The sequence below is a fragment of the Aythya ferina genome, assembly GCF_964211825.1.
Source record: "Aythya ferina genome assembly, chromosome: 3".
Lineage (NCBI taxonomy): Eukaryota > Metazoa > Chordata > Aves > Anseriformes > Anatidae > Aythya > Aythya ferina.
The window spans coordinates 12,202,600-12,219,338 of NC_140298.1; the positions used below are offsets into that span (position 1 = coordinate 12,202,600).

The 16,739-nt window shown below is 36.5% G+C and overlaps 1 protein-coding gene across 11 annotated transcripts in view; it reads left to right on the plus strand.

Annotated features, from left to right (window-relative positions):
- The window catches only part of GPCPD1 (glycerophosphocholine phosphodiesterase 1), a 43,837-nt gene that overhangs the window by 16,566 nt on the left and 10,532 nt on the right, over positions 1–16,739 (plus strand). For 10 of the 11 annotated variants that reach the window (XM_084516137.1, XM_084516139.1, XM_084516144.1 and 7 more), the window contains 11 exons: positions 4,430–4,505; positions 6,505–6,546; positions 7,784–7,907; positions 9,002–9,248; positions 10,335–10,497; positions 10,588–10,720; positions 10,953–11,007; positions 12,646–12,738; positions 14,321–14,398; positions 15,173–15,212; positions 15,981–16,042. In XM_084516137.1, coding sequence (XP_084372263.1) covers positions 4,430–4,505; positions 6,505–6,546; positions 7,784–7,907; positions 9,002–9,248; positions 10,335–10,497; positions 10,588–10,720; positions 10,953–11,007; positions 12,646–12,738; positions 14,321–14,398; positions 15,173–15,212; positions 15,981–16,042 — 1,113 coding nt within the window. The remainder of the gene's footprint in view (positions 1–4,429; positions 4,506–6,504; positions 6,547–7,783; positions 7,908–9,001; positions 9,249–10,334; positions 10,498–10,587; positions 10,721–10,952; positions 11,008–12,645; positions 12,739–14,320; positions 14,399–15,172; positions 15,213–15,980; positions 16,043–16,739) is intronic. The other variant, XM_084516138.1, reaches the window with a different exon arrangement.

Genomic DNA, 16,739 nt, shown 5'->3' on the forward strand with positions numbered 1-16,739 from the left:
AAACACTGCTAACATTTTGTTAGTGCAATTCTATATGTCATGGTCTGTAGTTGGATAACTTAACTATGTGTAGACTTAAATACGTGTTGAAGTCTGCATATGTCAATTTTACACAACATAATTGATTAAGCAATGTTGAAGATAGATCTGTTTTAAGTTATCATATCCTTCCTTTCTGAAACAACTGCATCTTTGAAGGTGCTTGAGATGATCACATCAGCATGGGTGCATGTTGGCCAAGTAGGGGTGGTGCATGTTTACACAGAGAAATGATCGTTTCCATATCCAAAATGTTACTACAGACTAGATGGGAAAATAAATACAACAATTCACGTTTTGGAAACAACAAATAAAGAGTATTTTTCACACATGAAAAAAAAAAAAAAAGTTGTCACCTGATCTGATCTCTGTTACTATTTTGCTTGAAGGGTAGTACAATGTCATGGGAAGTTTGGCTGGTTGGCAGTAAACTATTTTGATGTTAACATGATTGTGGTTACATAAATAGAGCATTATTTTATACTTAACATAGAAATGTATAGAATATTTAGGAATAGGAGTACAAATAAATGAACGTATACATAAAAAATACCTTACTAAAATATCTGTACGAGTCTTGAATTCTTGAATATTAAGAGTTTCTAACATTGTGAACATTTTAATGATTATATAAGTCATCCTAAGACTTTCAAAAGAAAACTAAATAAAGGATTTGATGAAACAAGACAGTAATTTCAACTGTTTTGCTCCAGGTTTGTTTTTGTCTTAAGCAAAGTCCAGTACCAATTACCTTACTGCGGTGGTCTTCCAATCTTTTATTCTAAACATAGGTTCTGTTTGATTGAAAGAGGGAGAAAAACACCAACAACCTGCTTACCTGGCTTCAAATTTAAATCTTGTGGGTAGCGTATGTTTGAGGAGAACGTTTTATGTACTGTTTGTGTGATATGTTTGAAAACGTTAGTAAGGTCAATACCTTATTCTGTTTAGCTGTGTTCTATATTTGTTTTTCCAACAGTAAGCAAGCATGGAAGTTCAGGGTTATTTCTTTCAAGGAAATGTGCAGTAGCTATGTGTGTGTGTAGTTGGATTTTAAAAATTGTATTGGTGAACGTCTCACATGTGTAAGAATACTGCTTTACTATAGATATTTTAAATAAGACTTGCATTTTTGCTGAAATACAAACACGTCAAATCCATCTAGTGCTTGGAATATAATAATCAGAGTGAAATTTAGGTCTAGGCCCAGTAATTTCTCTAGTAGCAAAGTGCCTTAGAAAACCTGTTGCCAGGCTGATAACTGGTGGTTAACCTGCTGATAACAGAGGAGCACTGCTGCTGTGAGTACGCTGAGGTAGCAGGCTGTATTCAGCTGCTGCTTGAAGTATCTTAGAGGTGCTGTTGCCTTGTGAATTAAGTGACGCTGAGTCTACGGCTATTGTTGTTTCATTGGTCTTTTGCTTAATTATTGTCTCTTATTTGGTACTGAAATCTGGAGGTGTTTCTGTCAGAAATCCACCACAGGCAGTGAAGTCTAATTCATTTAGCTCTGACCTGTTCTTGAGGCACATCAATATCCACTCCTGCAATAGAGTTTCGAGAAGTTAGCTGTAAAGTGCAATTGTTTAAATGTCGTTGTGGTCTTTGTTTATTTTGTTTTGTTTTGATTTTTAAGCTCACCTTGTTTTTCCTAATGTCTACTCTGTTGTGTTGCCTTGGATCAGGAATCTTGGCACTGGCCTCCTAAACTGTCATTTAAACATCCAAAGAAGTGCCTTAATTTTTCAATTGTACTGAGCACCCAAGCACTTCATCAGACTGCTTTGAACTTCTGATAGCCACCTCATGTTATGTAGGCCTTTTACCCTGCATTTCAAAACGTCTCATGACTTACTGGGGGGTCCCCAGCCTCTGACAGTGTGCGAAGACTTTTTTTAGAAGATTCCTTTAAGTCTTTTCATAGCTTTTTTAAATTGCATCAAATGGTCAGTCAAAGATCAAGGATTATAATTTTATGGACCTGATTTAAAATAAATTCTCTGTGTTGGTAGAGAGGAGTTCATGACATACAGTGCCACTCCGTATAATCTCTGTGTACTGCCCACAGGGATGCTTGGTGTGACACTTGGGTACTTGTCCTCTAAAGGCTGTCCTAGCAGAGGCTGGCTTTTTAGGGAACAATACCATGCAATAAATGTTGATGACACATCATCATTTGCTACAGGCTGGTCTGGACAGGACTAATGTTGGTATATATTGCTGAAATTGCATCAGTATTCTAACATCACTGGAACAATGACTAATGTGTAATGAAAACAGTTGCAGTTATTTAAATTCATATAGGCACAAAATCCAGGGATTGTGAGAGAGCTCTCAGTCACGTCTGCTCATACTTGCTAATCCATTGCGCTTCTTTTCTAGGTAGTTTTGCTTACCTCCTTGTTTTTAGTATGGAAATTGAGGGTTTCTGGGATTAAATGCATAATCAGCTCACTGTATCTCTTCCAGGGGGTGAAATTTTAACTATATCCAGTGTGTTGTGCTTATTGTTGGAATAACATTACTCAGATTTTGATTCTTAATTTTTTTAACATAAAAGTGAAATGTGGAATTACAGTAGTGTATTTATCCTTTCAGAAATAAGCTGTTATTATATTTTAATATGATATGTTGATTGTTTCTACAAGTAGAAGCTTTTGTTTGCCTTTTTATAGGAAACAGCCTAATGCATGCTAGGACAGATTTTCATTCCCCAGCTTTGCAAACTGCAAGTTCTGCATGTGTTTATGGGACCTGCTGTTGGAGAACTTGCAGGCTTATGTGCTGTTAGAAAACGGTAGCCACTCTGCTAGCAAACACAGATTTCAGCTTTGAAAATGGGAATTTTATACACAAGCATGGATCTGCTGTGAAAAATGGGAGGGGAAAAACTTCTGAGCTTTTCTACAAGTCCATAAGAACGAGTATTGTGGCAACAGCAGAGGAAAGGATTAAAACTACCCTGTAACAGGAATCAATGAAAACAATAATACCATCTTATTTTATGTATATTTATCTGTATTATATTTTTAAAGCAGAACTTTAAACATTTGTGTTTTCTCCTGACATGACTGTTAAGTATGGACACTTCTGAAATCACTAGAAAAATCAGTCTGCACTCTGAATCTTAGCTAAAAGCCAACCCTTCCTCCTGAGCACTTCTCAAACCTTTGGCACTTGCTCTTACAAAACCAAACCATAGTAGGTTAAATGTGTTTGATGGTCAAGAAATACCATCAGTTGATAAAGAATTTACTTAGTGGGCTGTAAGACAACAAAGTATTCAGATACCCGGATCTGCTGACTTGGAATCATGTCTGGGTGTGCATGTTGATCTGAAATCTGTTTAAACAAGAACCTGAAGTACTGGGACAAGTTGACATTGAAGTCGATATGACTCAGGTAGGCAGTAGTAGCTAGTCTTTCTGAAATTGAGCCATTTAGGCCCAAAGCACAAAAAGGACAAATTCTTCAGCTATTTGATGGCATTTTTAATGACTCCACACCATGTTAGGGAAACCTGACAACCTCTGAAGGTGACTGAGCTGGGATTCAGGCATATTCTGTCTGTTGTTAAGCACTGGTTGCCTGAAAGTTCTAACCTGGAAAGCATTTTCAAGTGGTACTGTTTTGAAAGAAGAGATAGAGCTACTGTTCTGTTCATCTGTCTGAGTCTAGACTACGTTTGTCAACAAAACTAATTTTTGATGGAACAATCTAATCTATCCTGCTTCAAACAGAACAGTCTGCAGGGAGCTTCACTGCTGGCTGATTGCGTTGTGCCAGTGTATTTTTCCTTCTGAGGCAGTGAAATTCCATTTCTGCTTTAATTGGATGGTAGCTAACTTGTTCTATGCCACAAGTAGAATAACCGCATTAGATAGACTTGGAATTATTTGAGCAAATTGTGAGGGAGAAACCACCCCAGCAGCTCCTAACTGCATGAATAGATGCTGGGTGCTGTTGAGAATTTCAGAGATGTGGCTTAAGTGAATTCTTTTTATAAATTGCTGCAGGAGTAGAAAATGCACGTAATGAGTTCAGAGATGCTTTTTTGTATTCGAAGGAGACTATGCTAGTTCAGCGGAGTAGCTATAAGCAGCAAAGATTTAGTCGTTCCATTTAATGTCTCCATCCTGTTGGACTTTTTCAAGTTTTGTCATATGTAGTGTGACACATCAGGTAGTAAGTTGTAAGGGGGTAAGAACCAAGCCTGACCTGTTTGCTTTCTTTCTTGCTTTCTTTCTCTTTCATTCTCTTTCTCTGTCCTGTTCTTTTTTTCTTTCTTAAATTTATAAGTTTAGTTCACAACCATCCCAAACAGATTCATGGGTAGAAAATCAGATATAACAAAAGAAATTATTGCAGACATTTAACTTTTAAATTACAGACTATCGATGGTCCCTGCGAAGTCATAGTTCACACGTGGGAGACTCATCTACAACCACGATCAATTACCCCTTTAGGTATGGGCATCAACTGCATCTGTTTGAGGCATATGCATAAGATTGCTAATATGCTGCACATTGGTTTAGAGGGATTGATAATGAAAGCTTTAAAATACTTAAATGTATTACTGTGTTGGAGGTATAAACATTTTTTTTTGCACAACATGGACCTTACTCTCAAAAAAAAAAAAAAGTGTGTATATATATATATATCTGTAAGTGGCTTAAAAATTGAGTGGGTGTAAAATTTTTTGCTGCCATCCTTAAGATCATGTGGGTTGTTTTCATGAACTTTTAAAGTAATAGTTTTTTGTAATTTAATTCTTTGAGACTAAGGATCCATATTTTCATTTCCAGAGAATGTGGGGAGGGGGAGGGTGTGAATTCACTACTGTTTTTGTTTAAATACCATTCCACCAGTAAATTTTTAAAGCAAAACTTTTTAATTAGGCTTCTTTAAATGAATGGCTTCATGTAAAAAGAGACATGAATGAGCTAATTTACCCGGCAATTTAGCAGAAATTTATTTTGCTGGAAGAAAGGGTGGCATGCAGACTTGTGTACAAATTTCTAATGCTTTTCTGAGATGGGAAAATATGGGTTTCTTTGCTTTTTTATTTTTTTTTGTTAAGAGTGTTTGAAATAACCTTTGAATGTAGCTTGTAATTCAGATATGCTGCTATAGGATGGCATGTTTTAAGCACTTGTCTCTTCTAGGATATGAAAAATGTTATTTTCTCCACACTTAAAAGTATACATCTATTGAATATCTTCTGATTCATTGAAAGAATACTTCTTTTAGAAAGCAGCTTGTATTAAAGAAGCTGTAAATAGTGAATAGTGCCATGATCACTGTTTTTGGGGGGTTGACTTCATTTAAATTAGTGCAGTTAAGTGTTGGTGTTCCTGTAACAAAGTAATGTTTTTATATTCCTAAGGACCTAATTAGGGAAGCAGCCCACCCTCTGTTAGGGTTAAGAATTTCTCTCAATTCAGATAACTTCGTTCATGCAGTTAGGATTTTTTTTTTTTTTTTTTGAGTACCACTCAGTGCTTTTTGTCTCCTTAGTAACTGATTAATGTCAAAAATAGCCTCTGCAGAATTCTGTCGTTAAAGATGCGTTTATTTATTTATTTTTTTTTTAATGGACCATGGAGTTTAAGTTAACTTTTATCACAGAAGCTAACTTTACCCAGGATCTGTTCGTATGAAATAGGGGCTTTCTTCATAAGCAGTCTTTTAAGAAAATGCAGCAAAACCAGGATGTTAGCACTTGGTCATTATGATCCTGAATTGTTGCCTAATGGTTTTTAAAAATGGAGGGCAGGACTATGATTCTTCCTAGAAAAGGATAGGGTTCATGGCTGTAATGACAAAATTTTCTTAAAGTTTGTTTTGAGTAACTTGTAGTTTGTGCAGATTGCTGCAATTCTGTTAACGTTGATGAATTGCTTAGCGCATAAAGATTTGAGTTACTAAAACTTTGGAGAGGGTAAGGATGAAAGGAATTGTGGAACATTTTGAGTATTTCATCCTAGGATAGGGTTTCTCTCACATGGACAGAATAAGCAGGCTGGACAGAATCGAAAGACTCGCTTGATTTAGAAGCTTTAAATGTGCAGGAGAACAGCTTTCTTGTACGTTTGCAAGAAACTTGAATGTCTTGGACACTAACAAGCATTTTAGATTCTAGTAGGACAGAGATGTTATGAGCAAACTGCAAAACTACACAGCCTTCTTGCTTTTTCTAAGTTCAGATTACTTCAGGTAACACAGGCATCTTAGGGCATTTCGGGTGTTGATAGGTTTTTCCTGTAGAAAAAACACAAAATTGGAAAAAACTTTATAGTAGGTTGCAATCAACATGCTTGTTTGTTTCACTTTTTCCTACTTTTTTATTAGACACACGTTTTGGTAATGAAGTGGAAAGGTAGAATTTAACTTGGCAAAGATTCCTTTTAGCATGCATACTAATAAGAATCTTTCATGCTTTTTTTCCCCTCCTTTCAATTCTAGAAAATGAAATGACCATTGACGATGGATACTTTGGAATCCATAGTAAGTGAGATAAATTCATCTTTACTGTATACATGTTAACAAGATGAAACATTGTAGTTGAAAAATATTGTGAAATGCTTAGTTTGTTTTAAACATGAGTTTTCTGCTTGCGATTGCTTCTTTGGCTTGTACAGTTGGTTTTATATCTAGCATTTGTGAACACGCTCAGGCTGTAACTCCTAACGTTAATAAAACACAGCTAAGATGAGCTTAAAGATTATCAGCGTACTGGTGTTTAAGATCAGAATTTGTAAACTTTAAATTATAAGCATGTATTTTTGGAAAGGCAGAATAGGCTGTTAGCTTTCTCTTTAAAACTAGCCTTAGAAAGAACTCTTCCTGACTAGAAGAATGTCACTTAAGACAAAACGTACAAAAATGTGCTTCATCAGATGAGCACATAACTGCCAAAACCTCATGTTCTTGTGCATGGATGTGTCTTGCTTTTGTCTGTTAGAACCCACCTCTCCCTTAAAGTTCAACCCCTTGGCACCTGAGTTAACTCTTTGTCATGTTTCATACATCTTGGCTTCAAGTTTTTCAGTTTTTCTCCTATCATCCAAGGATACATTTTGCTAGCAATTACTTGAAACTGCAGAGTCTGCTTTGGCATGTGGTCTGGCAGCTTATGCTGTCTTTGTAGGCTTTCCTTCTCCTGATGGTTGAGGGTTTTCCTCTCTGCTTTTTCCCTATTTTATCTGTTACTATATTTTGTCTTGCATGCTTAAACTGTTTCATTGCCCTTGCTTATGAGCTAATTTGACATCTGTATCTCAACTGAAACAGTCTGAAGTTGCTTATGAGTCTGCAGAGTTTGTCAGTGTTCATCCATGTATTGAGAGATCCCTGGATATGGGATGGTTTCATGTACCTGTAGAGATTTACTTAGCTGTTAATACCATAAATAAAAATGAATACTGGAATAATTAGTATTCTTCTTCAGACAGTGACCACATGAAGTTGGGAAGGATCAGTGTTCCTATTTGTTTACCTTAAAAGCCAGTGAGCAACTGCAGTATCTGTTGCTTGTTCTGGCTAGCTCAGAAAAAAGAGGTGAAAGGATGCTCTCAACATTTGCCTTGGAAATACTATTGAATAAAGCTGTAGATAAAGGAGGATTGGCTAGAAGGTGGTGTCAGAGGAACTAGAGTTACATTAAGCTGTTTAGATCTTCTTTTAGAAAGTGAAACAAGTTATTAAGTTGTCTTGCTAATTCTTGTTGCTTATTCTTTGACAGATGGTATTGAAACTGTGGATGCTGGGTGGCTGACCTGTCAAACAGAAATCAGGTTGCGTCTGCATTATTCTGAGAAACCCCCTGTAGTGATAACAAAGAAGAAATTTAAAACATCAAGGTTTAGGTAAGAGCCTGCTCATCTTTGGTAATCTTTAGTAGCAATTTACCTCATGTTAATTGTCAGTACCTTTTGGTTCTTTTTTTCTTAATGAATTTAGCCTTTAGCATTATGGTTACTAATAGGGCTGTGCTGTTAGGCCAATTTCCAGGTATTTAAGTGCTTTGTAAAAATGCAGTGATTAATATTAGATTATTGGTATATCAGTTTCCTCATTTTATTATTGAAATAGTATCAAAGGTCTTCTGTTTCAACAAAGGAATTCAAATAGTTAAAACTATTCTGGTCTCACTGCTGAGTTAATACTTTTCAACTCTTGACATTCTGCTAGTTGACTTCCAGGCTATCAAAAATGTATGAAGTGATTGTGTTGGCAGAAGTTGAACAGGCATCCTTCACAAATATTTACTCCATCTTTGTCTTGATGTTTGTTTCCTGCTTCTTGGCTAGAACTGTAGCATTCTTAGGTAGTGGTCTGATATACTTCAGGGAGTTTTCTTTATTCCGTTGTCATAACTTCTCCAAAGGACTAGCTTGGATGTGAAAGCTGGGGAAGGAGAGTTGTACTGTTGTTGTGTTTGGTTTTGTTCTTTGTTTATTGACCCAGGTGTTTGTTCTCCTTCTGTGTCTGAATTTCTGCGATCTGGAGCTTGTCTTCACTCTCTCTTCCAACCTCCCCACCTTTTCCCCTTCTTGTGTGGATTTTTTTTTTTTTTTGGAACTCTCTGGTTGCTAAGCTTTATCCCAGCATATAGAGTTTTACCGCATGGTGAAGGCTTTGTGTCTTTTGTAGGTAGTGTTGGCACTCATATTCTGACTATTACTATAGTTCTCCCATTTACCCACGTTCCAGTATTAGAAGTAATCAATACTAGAGGTAATTGAGCACTTAAACATGACTGAAATAGGATTTAGACACCAATGGTTCCCAAATCCTACTCTTGTTAGGGCCTGCTGCATGCACAGCTCTCTGTACTTGGTGGTGTCAAGAAGACTTCTTGTGTTGTATGGGTTTCTGCTCAAGCTGCTTTCTAATTCCCCAGTGTTTCTGAAGACATGCCTGTAAGTTAACCATTTGTTTTGTATTTCTGATCGGGTAGAGTAAAGTTGACTCTAGAAGGCCTGGAGAAAGATGAGGATGATGACGAGGGCCAAGAAAAAACATCCCCTACTGTTCCTCAAAAAATGGCAAACACTGTGGAGTTCTCCTTAATAACCAACAATGAATATAAATGCCGACACTCTCAACCAGACTGTGGTTACGCTTTGCAGCCAGATCGATGGATAGAATATACTATACAAACCATGGAGCCTGATAACTTGGAATTAATCTTTGATTTTTTCGAGGTATGTCGCTTTACCACTTCGAAGCAACTCCAGTCTGCCTTCTGGAGTTGAAGGAGTCGATTACTTTGAGGATTCCACTGATGGCATCAGCCTGCAAAGTGATCAGCTTGATCTTTGGGATGTTACTTGTGTAAATGGTTTAGGAGTCTGTTTGCTGATGCACCATTGTACAGATTTGTTTTTGAGTTGTCTCAGTATGACACAAAGTTTCACGTTCTTGCCTTCTTGAGAATAGTTAGTAGAAATTGGACTCAAATCTTAGTGTGCAGTACTGTATATAATTCGGTTAGCTTGATTTTTATCCTTTAACAGGGGTGAGTTCTGCTTATCCTCTCTGAATTTTAACAGCGCATATAGGGACTGGTTAAAATACAACTATTTCATCTTGATTTTAAGTTACAAAAAAAATCTGTGTAGTAATCAGTACAAATTAAAACTGCAGATTCTCGCTACTTCATTTGCTACTTACTTTGCACTCAAAGCATTTCAAGAAAAGTTAAATATTGATAGCTTTTAACAAAACTAACTTTGGTCTTTTCATACTGTTTATGGAGAAGAAAGTTTTAAGCATTCTCTTTGGTCAAAAAAATGCCTTTAAATCACTTACAGTCATAATTGTCAAGTTGCTACATAGTTCCTGAAATTAACAATGACCAAGTGCCTGTTCTGTTTGCTAGTAGCCGTCTTCCTTCTCTGCAAATGAGTACAGAGCTCTTCTAAACTTACATATTACTTAAGTTGAACTTTGTTTGAAGTGTGACTTGGGTATTTTAGAAGAGACTATATTCCATACATGGCATTTTTGGTCTGACAAGGTTACCGTATCTAAGAGTTTTTTCAAAGATTAATGTATGTGGTTTTCTAGATTTCAAACAACAATTTCGTATTCCTATTTGTAACTTGCAACATAGTTGCTTGAAAAATATTGGTCTGAAACTTGTGTTTTCTGTAACACATGGGAGATTTCATTATATTAGTGACTGTGTATGTTTTGCTGAGGACCAAGGCTTCCAGGAGAAAGCAGAGTTGGTTAGTATTCTTACCCACATACAACAGTAGGTGTTTTGGTTCTTTCTGTGTTTTTAGGAAGATTTAAGTGAGAAAGTACTGCAAGATGATGAGCTCCCAGGTCATGTAGGTTCTGCCTGCCTCCTGTCATCCACAATTGCAGAATTTGGAAAGAGTGCTGGAATTCTTACACTTGCTATCATGGGCAGAAATCCAAGGAAGACAATTGGAAAAGTTCGAGGTACAGTTGATGCAATCAGACGTAGATAACTTCACTGGAAGTCATCCATTATCTGTTGACATGTGAAGCATTTGGTGTCTTTCCTTGTAGTGGACTACATCATTATTAAGCCAATCCAGGGATACACTTGTGATATGAAGGCCTCATATGCAAAATACTGGAAACCAAGAACAACTCTAGATGTTGGACACAGGGGAGCAGGAAATTCTACAACAACAGCTAAGTAAGTTCATTTGTCTTTTAATCTGTTGGTTTTATTTAATGTTTGGGTTCATGGATACCAACTGAGGAAGCAGCTGGTTTCAAATTAAAAGCTACAACACATAACTGTTTTAACTCTCTTCAATGTTAAATGTGAGTGTTCCACAGAACAAAGACTTCCAATTTATGTTCCTGTTGCTTCAATGAACTTCATAGTGCCGTTAATAAAACTTTTTCCTTTGCTGTTATTTCAGACTTGCTAAAGTTCAAGAGAACACGATCGCTTCTCTGAGGAATGCTGCAAGTCATGTACGTACACACATTTACATGAACACAGTACTTGTATGGTTAAAACTAGTGTGGCTTGTATGTTTAGTTTTCAAGATTCAGTACAATATATGTTAAGTGTGTTGATTAATAAAAAAAGAAAAAAGCTTCAAATTACGAAGCTGTGGAAGTTCCCTGAGAAATAGGAAAAGAAGAAATAGCTTAGTTTAAACTTTCATTTTTAATTTTCCTTAAAAACCCTTTCCATCCAACATATTCTGGTGTTATTCTAATACAGAAAGAATTTTAACTTCAGCCATGCAGAGACTGAATAATTTTGAACAGATGATTGAAGTCTGGCTTTTCTAGAGCCAGCATACTCTAGGGCAGCAAAGGTCTCACTCAGGGACTGCAGAGTACCTCAAACTGGTTTGCAAAAAAGGGACTTCAGTTCTAAGAATAAGTTCTTAGAATAAAACCGTCCTTTGTTCCAGTGGTTGTTAAAATGAAGATTTTTGACTCCTAGGATCTTAAAAGTCTTGAGGGATACTGAATTTGGAGATACACTCCTCTGATGCTTAAATTCTGTGACCTATATCGTTGATTTTATCCCTTCCAAAATTTGTTATTGAAGTGATCTGTGATAAGATCAACCTTGATGAAGAGGCAGTGAGGCAGAGTAGCTGGAGTCAGTCCTATGGAGCACGTTCAGACATTCCTTGTGTAGCTCCTGTTTTCACTGAACAGCTGTGGTTACAGTCATATTAAGATGCTGCTATGAGATCACGTGCTGCTTAATTTGTAGGTTTCGGAGACTTCCCTGGTACTATAACAGTACCAGAAGAATCCACTAGCGTGGAATCTTACCAGACATCCTTTGTAGTTATTAATACTCTGCTGCTGCCATCCCTTTATATTTATTGGCTTCTTATTTCTGAACACTGTAATGCCCGTAGAGTTTCATCTTGGAGGTGGAGTAGAATTTGAAGACAGTGTCTGGACCATGCACTGACTAGAGAGCAAATGAAAACTACAGTTATGAAATGATCTGTTAAATAGGACTTTTTAATTTCCTGGTAGATACAGCAGGTTTCTACCTGCTTTAAAAAAAAGTCTGCAGAAAGTATGTTGAGGCAGAAATTTACTGTAAAATAATAACATCACCAGAAAAAGTATTTTGAATTATTTGTGGAATGAGAAGACTGGAAGCCACTGCTACAAAAATATTTCTGCTAAGAAAGGAATGATTTGGAGACAGTCAAAATAAGTCAAAAACTGTTTCTGTGTGTTTCTCGTTCTTTCTGGGCCTTCAAATCCATAAAGATTATACTTAGAGCTCTTGTTTAATCTTTCATCCTTTTTAAGCTTAACAGAAAATAACATACATCTGAAAATAATAAAAGAACACTAGATGTAGAAATTTCTACTCTTGCAGTTGCTATAATGCTGCTGCTCTGTCCTTTTGGATTTTGTTTTTGTTTTCCCTATTTTTAATCAGTTTTTGAGTAAGATGTGACTAGTAACAACCAGTATTGCATACAACTTCTGGTAGATGTCCAGGACCTGTGTATATTTGGAAACTTGTCCTCTGAGTTTTCTGCAGTTCTTGAGACCTTGTGCATCAACTGTTAATGGATTTTTGTTTTGTTCGGTTGTCAATGTGTTTTTTGTTTTCTGTAGGGAGCAGCATATGTGGAGTTCGATGTACACCTTTCTAAAGATCATGTGCCTATTGTCTACCATGATCTCACATGTTGCATGGCAATGAAAAAGGTAAGGATGATGATCATATCTGTATTTTTTATCTGTATTTTTATCTTGGTGTGACCGATCCAGAAACTATTTTTTTTTTTTTTTTTTTAACTCATAGAAATAAGGTCTCATAGAAATAATGCTGGGAAATCAAGGAAAGGAAATACGTAGTGTTACTGTATGCATAAAGTACGGCTGGGAAGTTCAGTTCCTCCTTTTGATGTTGTAGCAACAGTGTTTCAGATGCATGATCTGTATCTCTTTAAATGTGAAATGCAGTTATTTGGCTTTTGTTTATTAATGGTTTGAAAGAAAAATGCACACAACTTCACTGAATTCAGTAGCACCTCTTGCGACCCCTTAGATTTTTGGAGTAAGACCTTCTGGTTCTTTTTCTTTTGTTTGTGGGTTGGTTTTGGTTTGTGGGTTCTTGTTTTTGTTTTGTTCTGATTTGATTTGTTTTGTTGCTTTTGAGGGAGAGTTGATGTGATTTTCAACATGACTTCTCACCCCTGCTGGTGCTTAACCATTTAGGACAAGTATAGTGTTATGTATTCATAAATGCACATTAGCTTAAACCAGAGTCTACCTTGTATCCCACTAGTGGCCAGTGGATGGAAAGCAGAAAATTGGAAGAAAAATTGATCTTCTCCTTGATTTAGAAACGTTGTGAAAAAATGGATTAACCACAGATGGCTAGGTTTCCATTAATTTTTCTCATTATTTCTTGAATCCCTTTTCCTCCTGCATTTGATCTTTCCTTTACGTGTGAGGTAAACAGTGTACTTCGTGCCTTCTGGGGACAGTAAGTGGGGCTGAAGAACTGCTTTGGTTTGCTTAGTGGGACAGAAGGAAAGGAGTTAGAACAGATGTGCTAGGAGCAGGAAAACAGGACTTGAAAGCGTCTTGTTCCTCTCCTAGCTCAAGTTATCAGTTGTTGCAGTAGTTACTGTTTTCAATCAAAACTCTTTTTCTGCTATTTTTGTAAGCATTGAGAGTAGGATAACATAAGCAGTGAACAGTACTGTTATTCCTGCATATGGATAATTGTTCCTTAAATGGTGCTCTGACCAGACATGCACAATACCTTTTAAATAACCAAGTTTTATGAAGCATCAAAACTGAATGTTTTTATGGTGACATAACACTTTTTAATAATGAGAGAAACATAGGTCTAAGAGCTGGTGACTTAAACACAGAGTTATTCTTTCTTTTGGTCTGTTGTGTATTTTCCTTGATCCCAGAATATTTGTTCTCAACCACAGTGTAGAGGCAAGCTTAGGTTTGAGCAGTTCTGGAAAGGGAAGTACTTACACAGCAAATCAGTGTTGTCTTGTTGAGTATGAATTCCTTCATAGTGAAAGAAAGGAAGTGAAAACCATGTTGATAGTTATGTATTTTTTTTGGCAATAGATTCTTGAAGGGGGGAGGGTTGTCTCAGTTTTACCAGGACACTTGTCTCTGTATAAGCTTCAGAGACATTGGATAAATAATTATGAATTGAATTGAATTTTAATTGCTTTTCATATTAACATATTAAAAATGTATATGAATTTTTAGTACTTTTCAATGATGCTTCACTGTGTATTATTTCTCTTCAAAGAAACTGGATACAGAGCCTTTGGAGTTGTTTGAGATTGCAGTCAAAGAGCTCACATTTGATCAACTGCAGTTATTGAAGGTATTGTTACTTTTTCTGGTTTGATACACCGGGTGTGGGATTTGTGGCTTTGATTTTTGGAGTAACTGCACATCGTGTGGGAGAACACAAGCTTTAAAAGCAGTACAAGTAGAACAGGTAGTTAATTTCAAGCATAGTACTCTTGTACCATCATTACAGCTTGAATAAATATCATTACTAAGGTTTTCTAGAAATAGCATCCAAACAACTTGCATAGATCCACCTCATTATGCTACCATTCCTGTTTAAAAAAAAAAAAATGTTGGTAGGGTTAATTCAAAGCCAGTGCTGTGGAAGACAGATACCATTCACCAAGTCTGTATAGTTCTTATATTTCCCTGTTAACAAGAGAGATCCAGATTATGTTGGCTTCCTCCTTGGAGGTGCATGTAGGGGTTTAGAAGGGTCCATGGTTCAACAGTCTGGATTGGACAAACTGGCCAGAACTAATTTAATTTAATTTAATTGGGTATCACTGTGTCTTCCTAATAGAAATTGTCTGCCTACATAAAAGGGGATCAGGGATAAGACTGGTCCACTGAAGACCAAGCTGAGAAGATACCTGTGCTCAGTCAAGGAAGCAGCTGGCTTAACCAAGAATGATGTTTCTTCCAGTTACTTCCACTGTGTCTGTAAATGAACCTCTAAACTTAAAATAGATAGATGATGATAATTAAAGTTTAAAAAGAAAATCAGAAGGAAATTGTGTTGTACTTGTAATAAGATCTCTGTGGGTGGAACACTTGTTAATTTTATTATTTTGATGCTTTTTAGCTGGCTCATGTGACTGCCCTGAAAGTTAAAGATCACAATGGTGCGTACTTGTTGGCAAGAGTCTTGGGATTAATTTATTACGAAGTAATGATACGTAGTCAATAATTGCAGTAACTTATTCTAATTGTATTTGGCTTTTTCCTGAAAGTGTATAAATGCTTAATTAGTTACTTTAGTTTTAAGCTGTCTGTAGAGCTTTTTGCTGGGAAGTGAACACATGAATGGGAGTTACTCCCTTGGAAGAGAGGGGACAGAAGGGTTCAAGTTGCTTGCATGGCTAAATATATATTGATGAGTATTCAAAGTGTAATTGCCCGTAGTGTTTCTTTTTTATGCTTCTCTGCTGTTTTGGCACCTCTGCAGAATTGCAGACAAGAACTTTGTTAACTGTTATACGGCATCTTATTTGTGCTATAAGTCTCAGACTGTAATTCATCTCCTTCATGGGGACGTCAAAATGGTGCAAAGCATCTCTCACATCCTACTTGTCTGAGAAAATAAAAAAGTAATAAACCTTGACAGGCATGGCTGCTTCTACTGACTGTGATTCAGTGACTGAGAGAGTGAGGTATGGGAGAAGCTGCTTCTGACAAATATCGTCAAAAAATTTTCCTGCTGGTAGAACAGGAATTGTCAACACCATTGTTGGGAGTATGTCAGTGTTAGAGAGAAATCTTAAACAATCAAAAGATGAACCTGGTTCAGTTTTTCATTCTTAAAGGTGTTGTAGTTCTGAGCCAGTTAATTCTTGCTGGATTAGGAGTGTTACTATCTATTTTAATCCAATATATTTTGTATTTATTTTCAGCATCTTTTAAAGAAGAAGAAAACTCTGCTTATGAGACCCAGCCGTTTCCTTCTCTGCAGAGAGTAAGCAGTGAATGTAGAGCAAGAGATGATGATTATACAACATGCAAACATGCAGTTTACTTTGTGCTCCTCGTGTAGCAATGGACATTAATTTTTTTAATTATTATTTTAACCATCCAATATCAGTGTTGGAACTGAAAATCTTGTTTTGTTTTGTTTTTCCCCACACTGGAGCCTCACCAGCACATAAAATCAGTAGTTTCCATACCTTCAAAGGCTCTTAATTCAGAAGCTCAAGTTGTGTAGCTCAGGATATGCTCAGTTTAGCAGCTGGCTGACCATCTGGGCATTGCATTTCAATGCATTGACAGTTGTTTGCTGAATTTAAGGTTTGTGTTGGGGAAAGACTTTTGGGAGTTCATCGTGTAGTCTTGGCCGTGTAGCAGAGCCAGACATAAAGAAAACAAAAGTGAATATCTAAAATGTTTCCCTTTGTGACTATTTGCAAACTATTGGCTTGAATTGGTTTGTTTTTCCCAGAAACTACTGTCCAAATAGCTTGATACCATTTGCAGCATAGTTTCTGGAACTGTTATTGTTGTTTCCCCTTCATGTTCTCTTCCTAATGTCTAGACTGCTCATTTAGCATGTCTTTTAGGGACTTTTTTGCTTTTTTTCTGCTTTCTATTTGGACTATAAAGATTATTAGTACCCAGTTAATACTTATGTGAGAATTAACATAAATTATTTATATAAT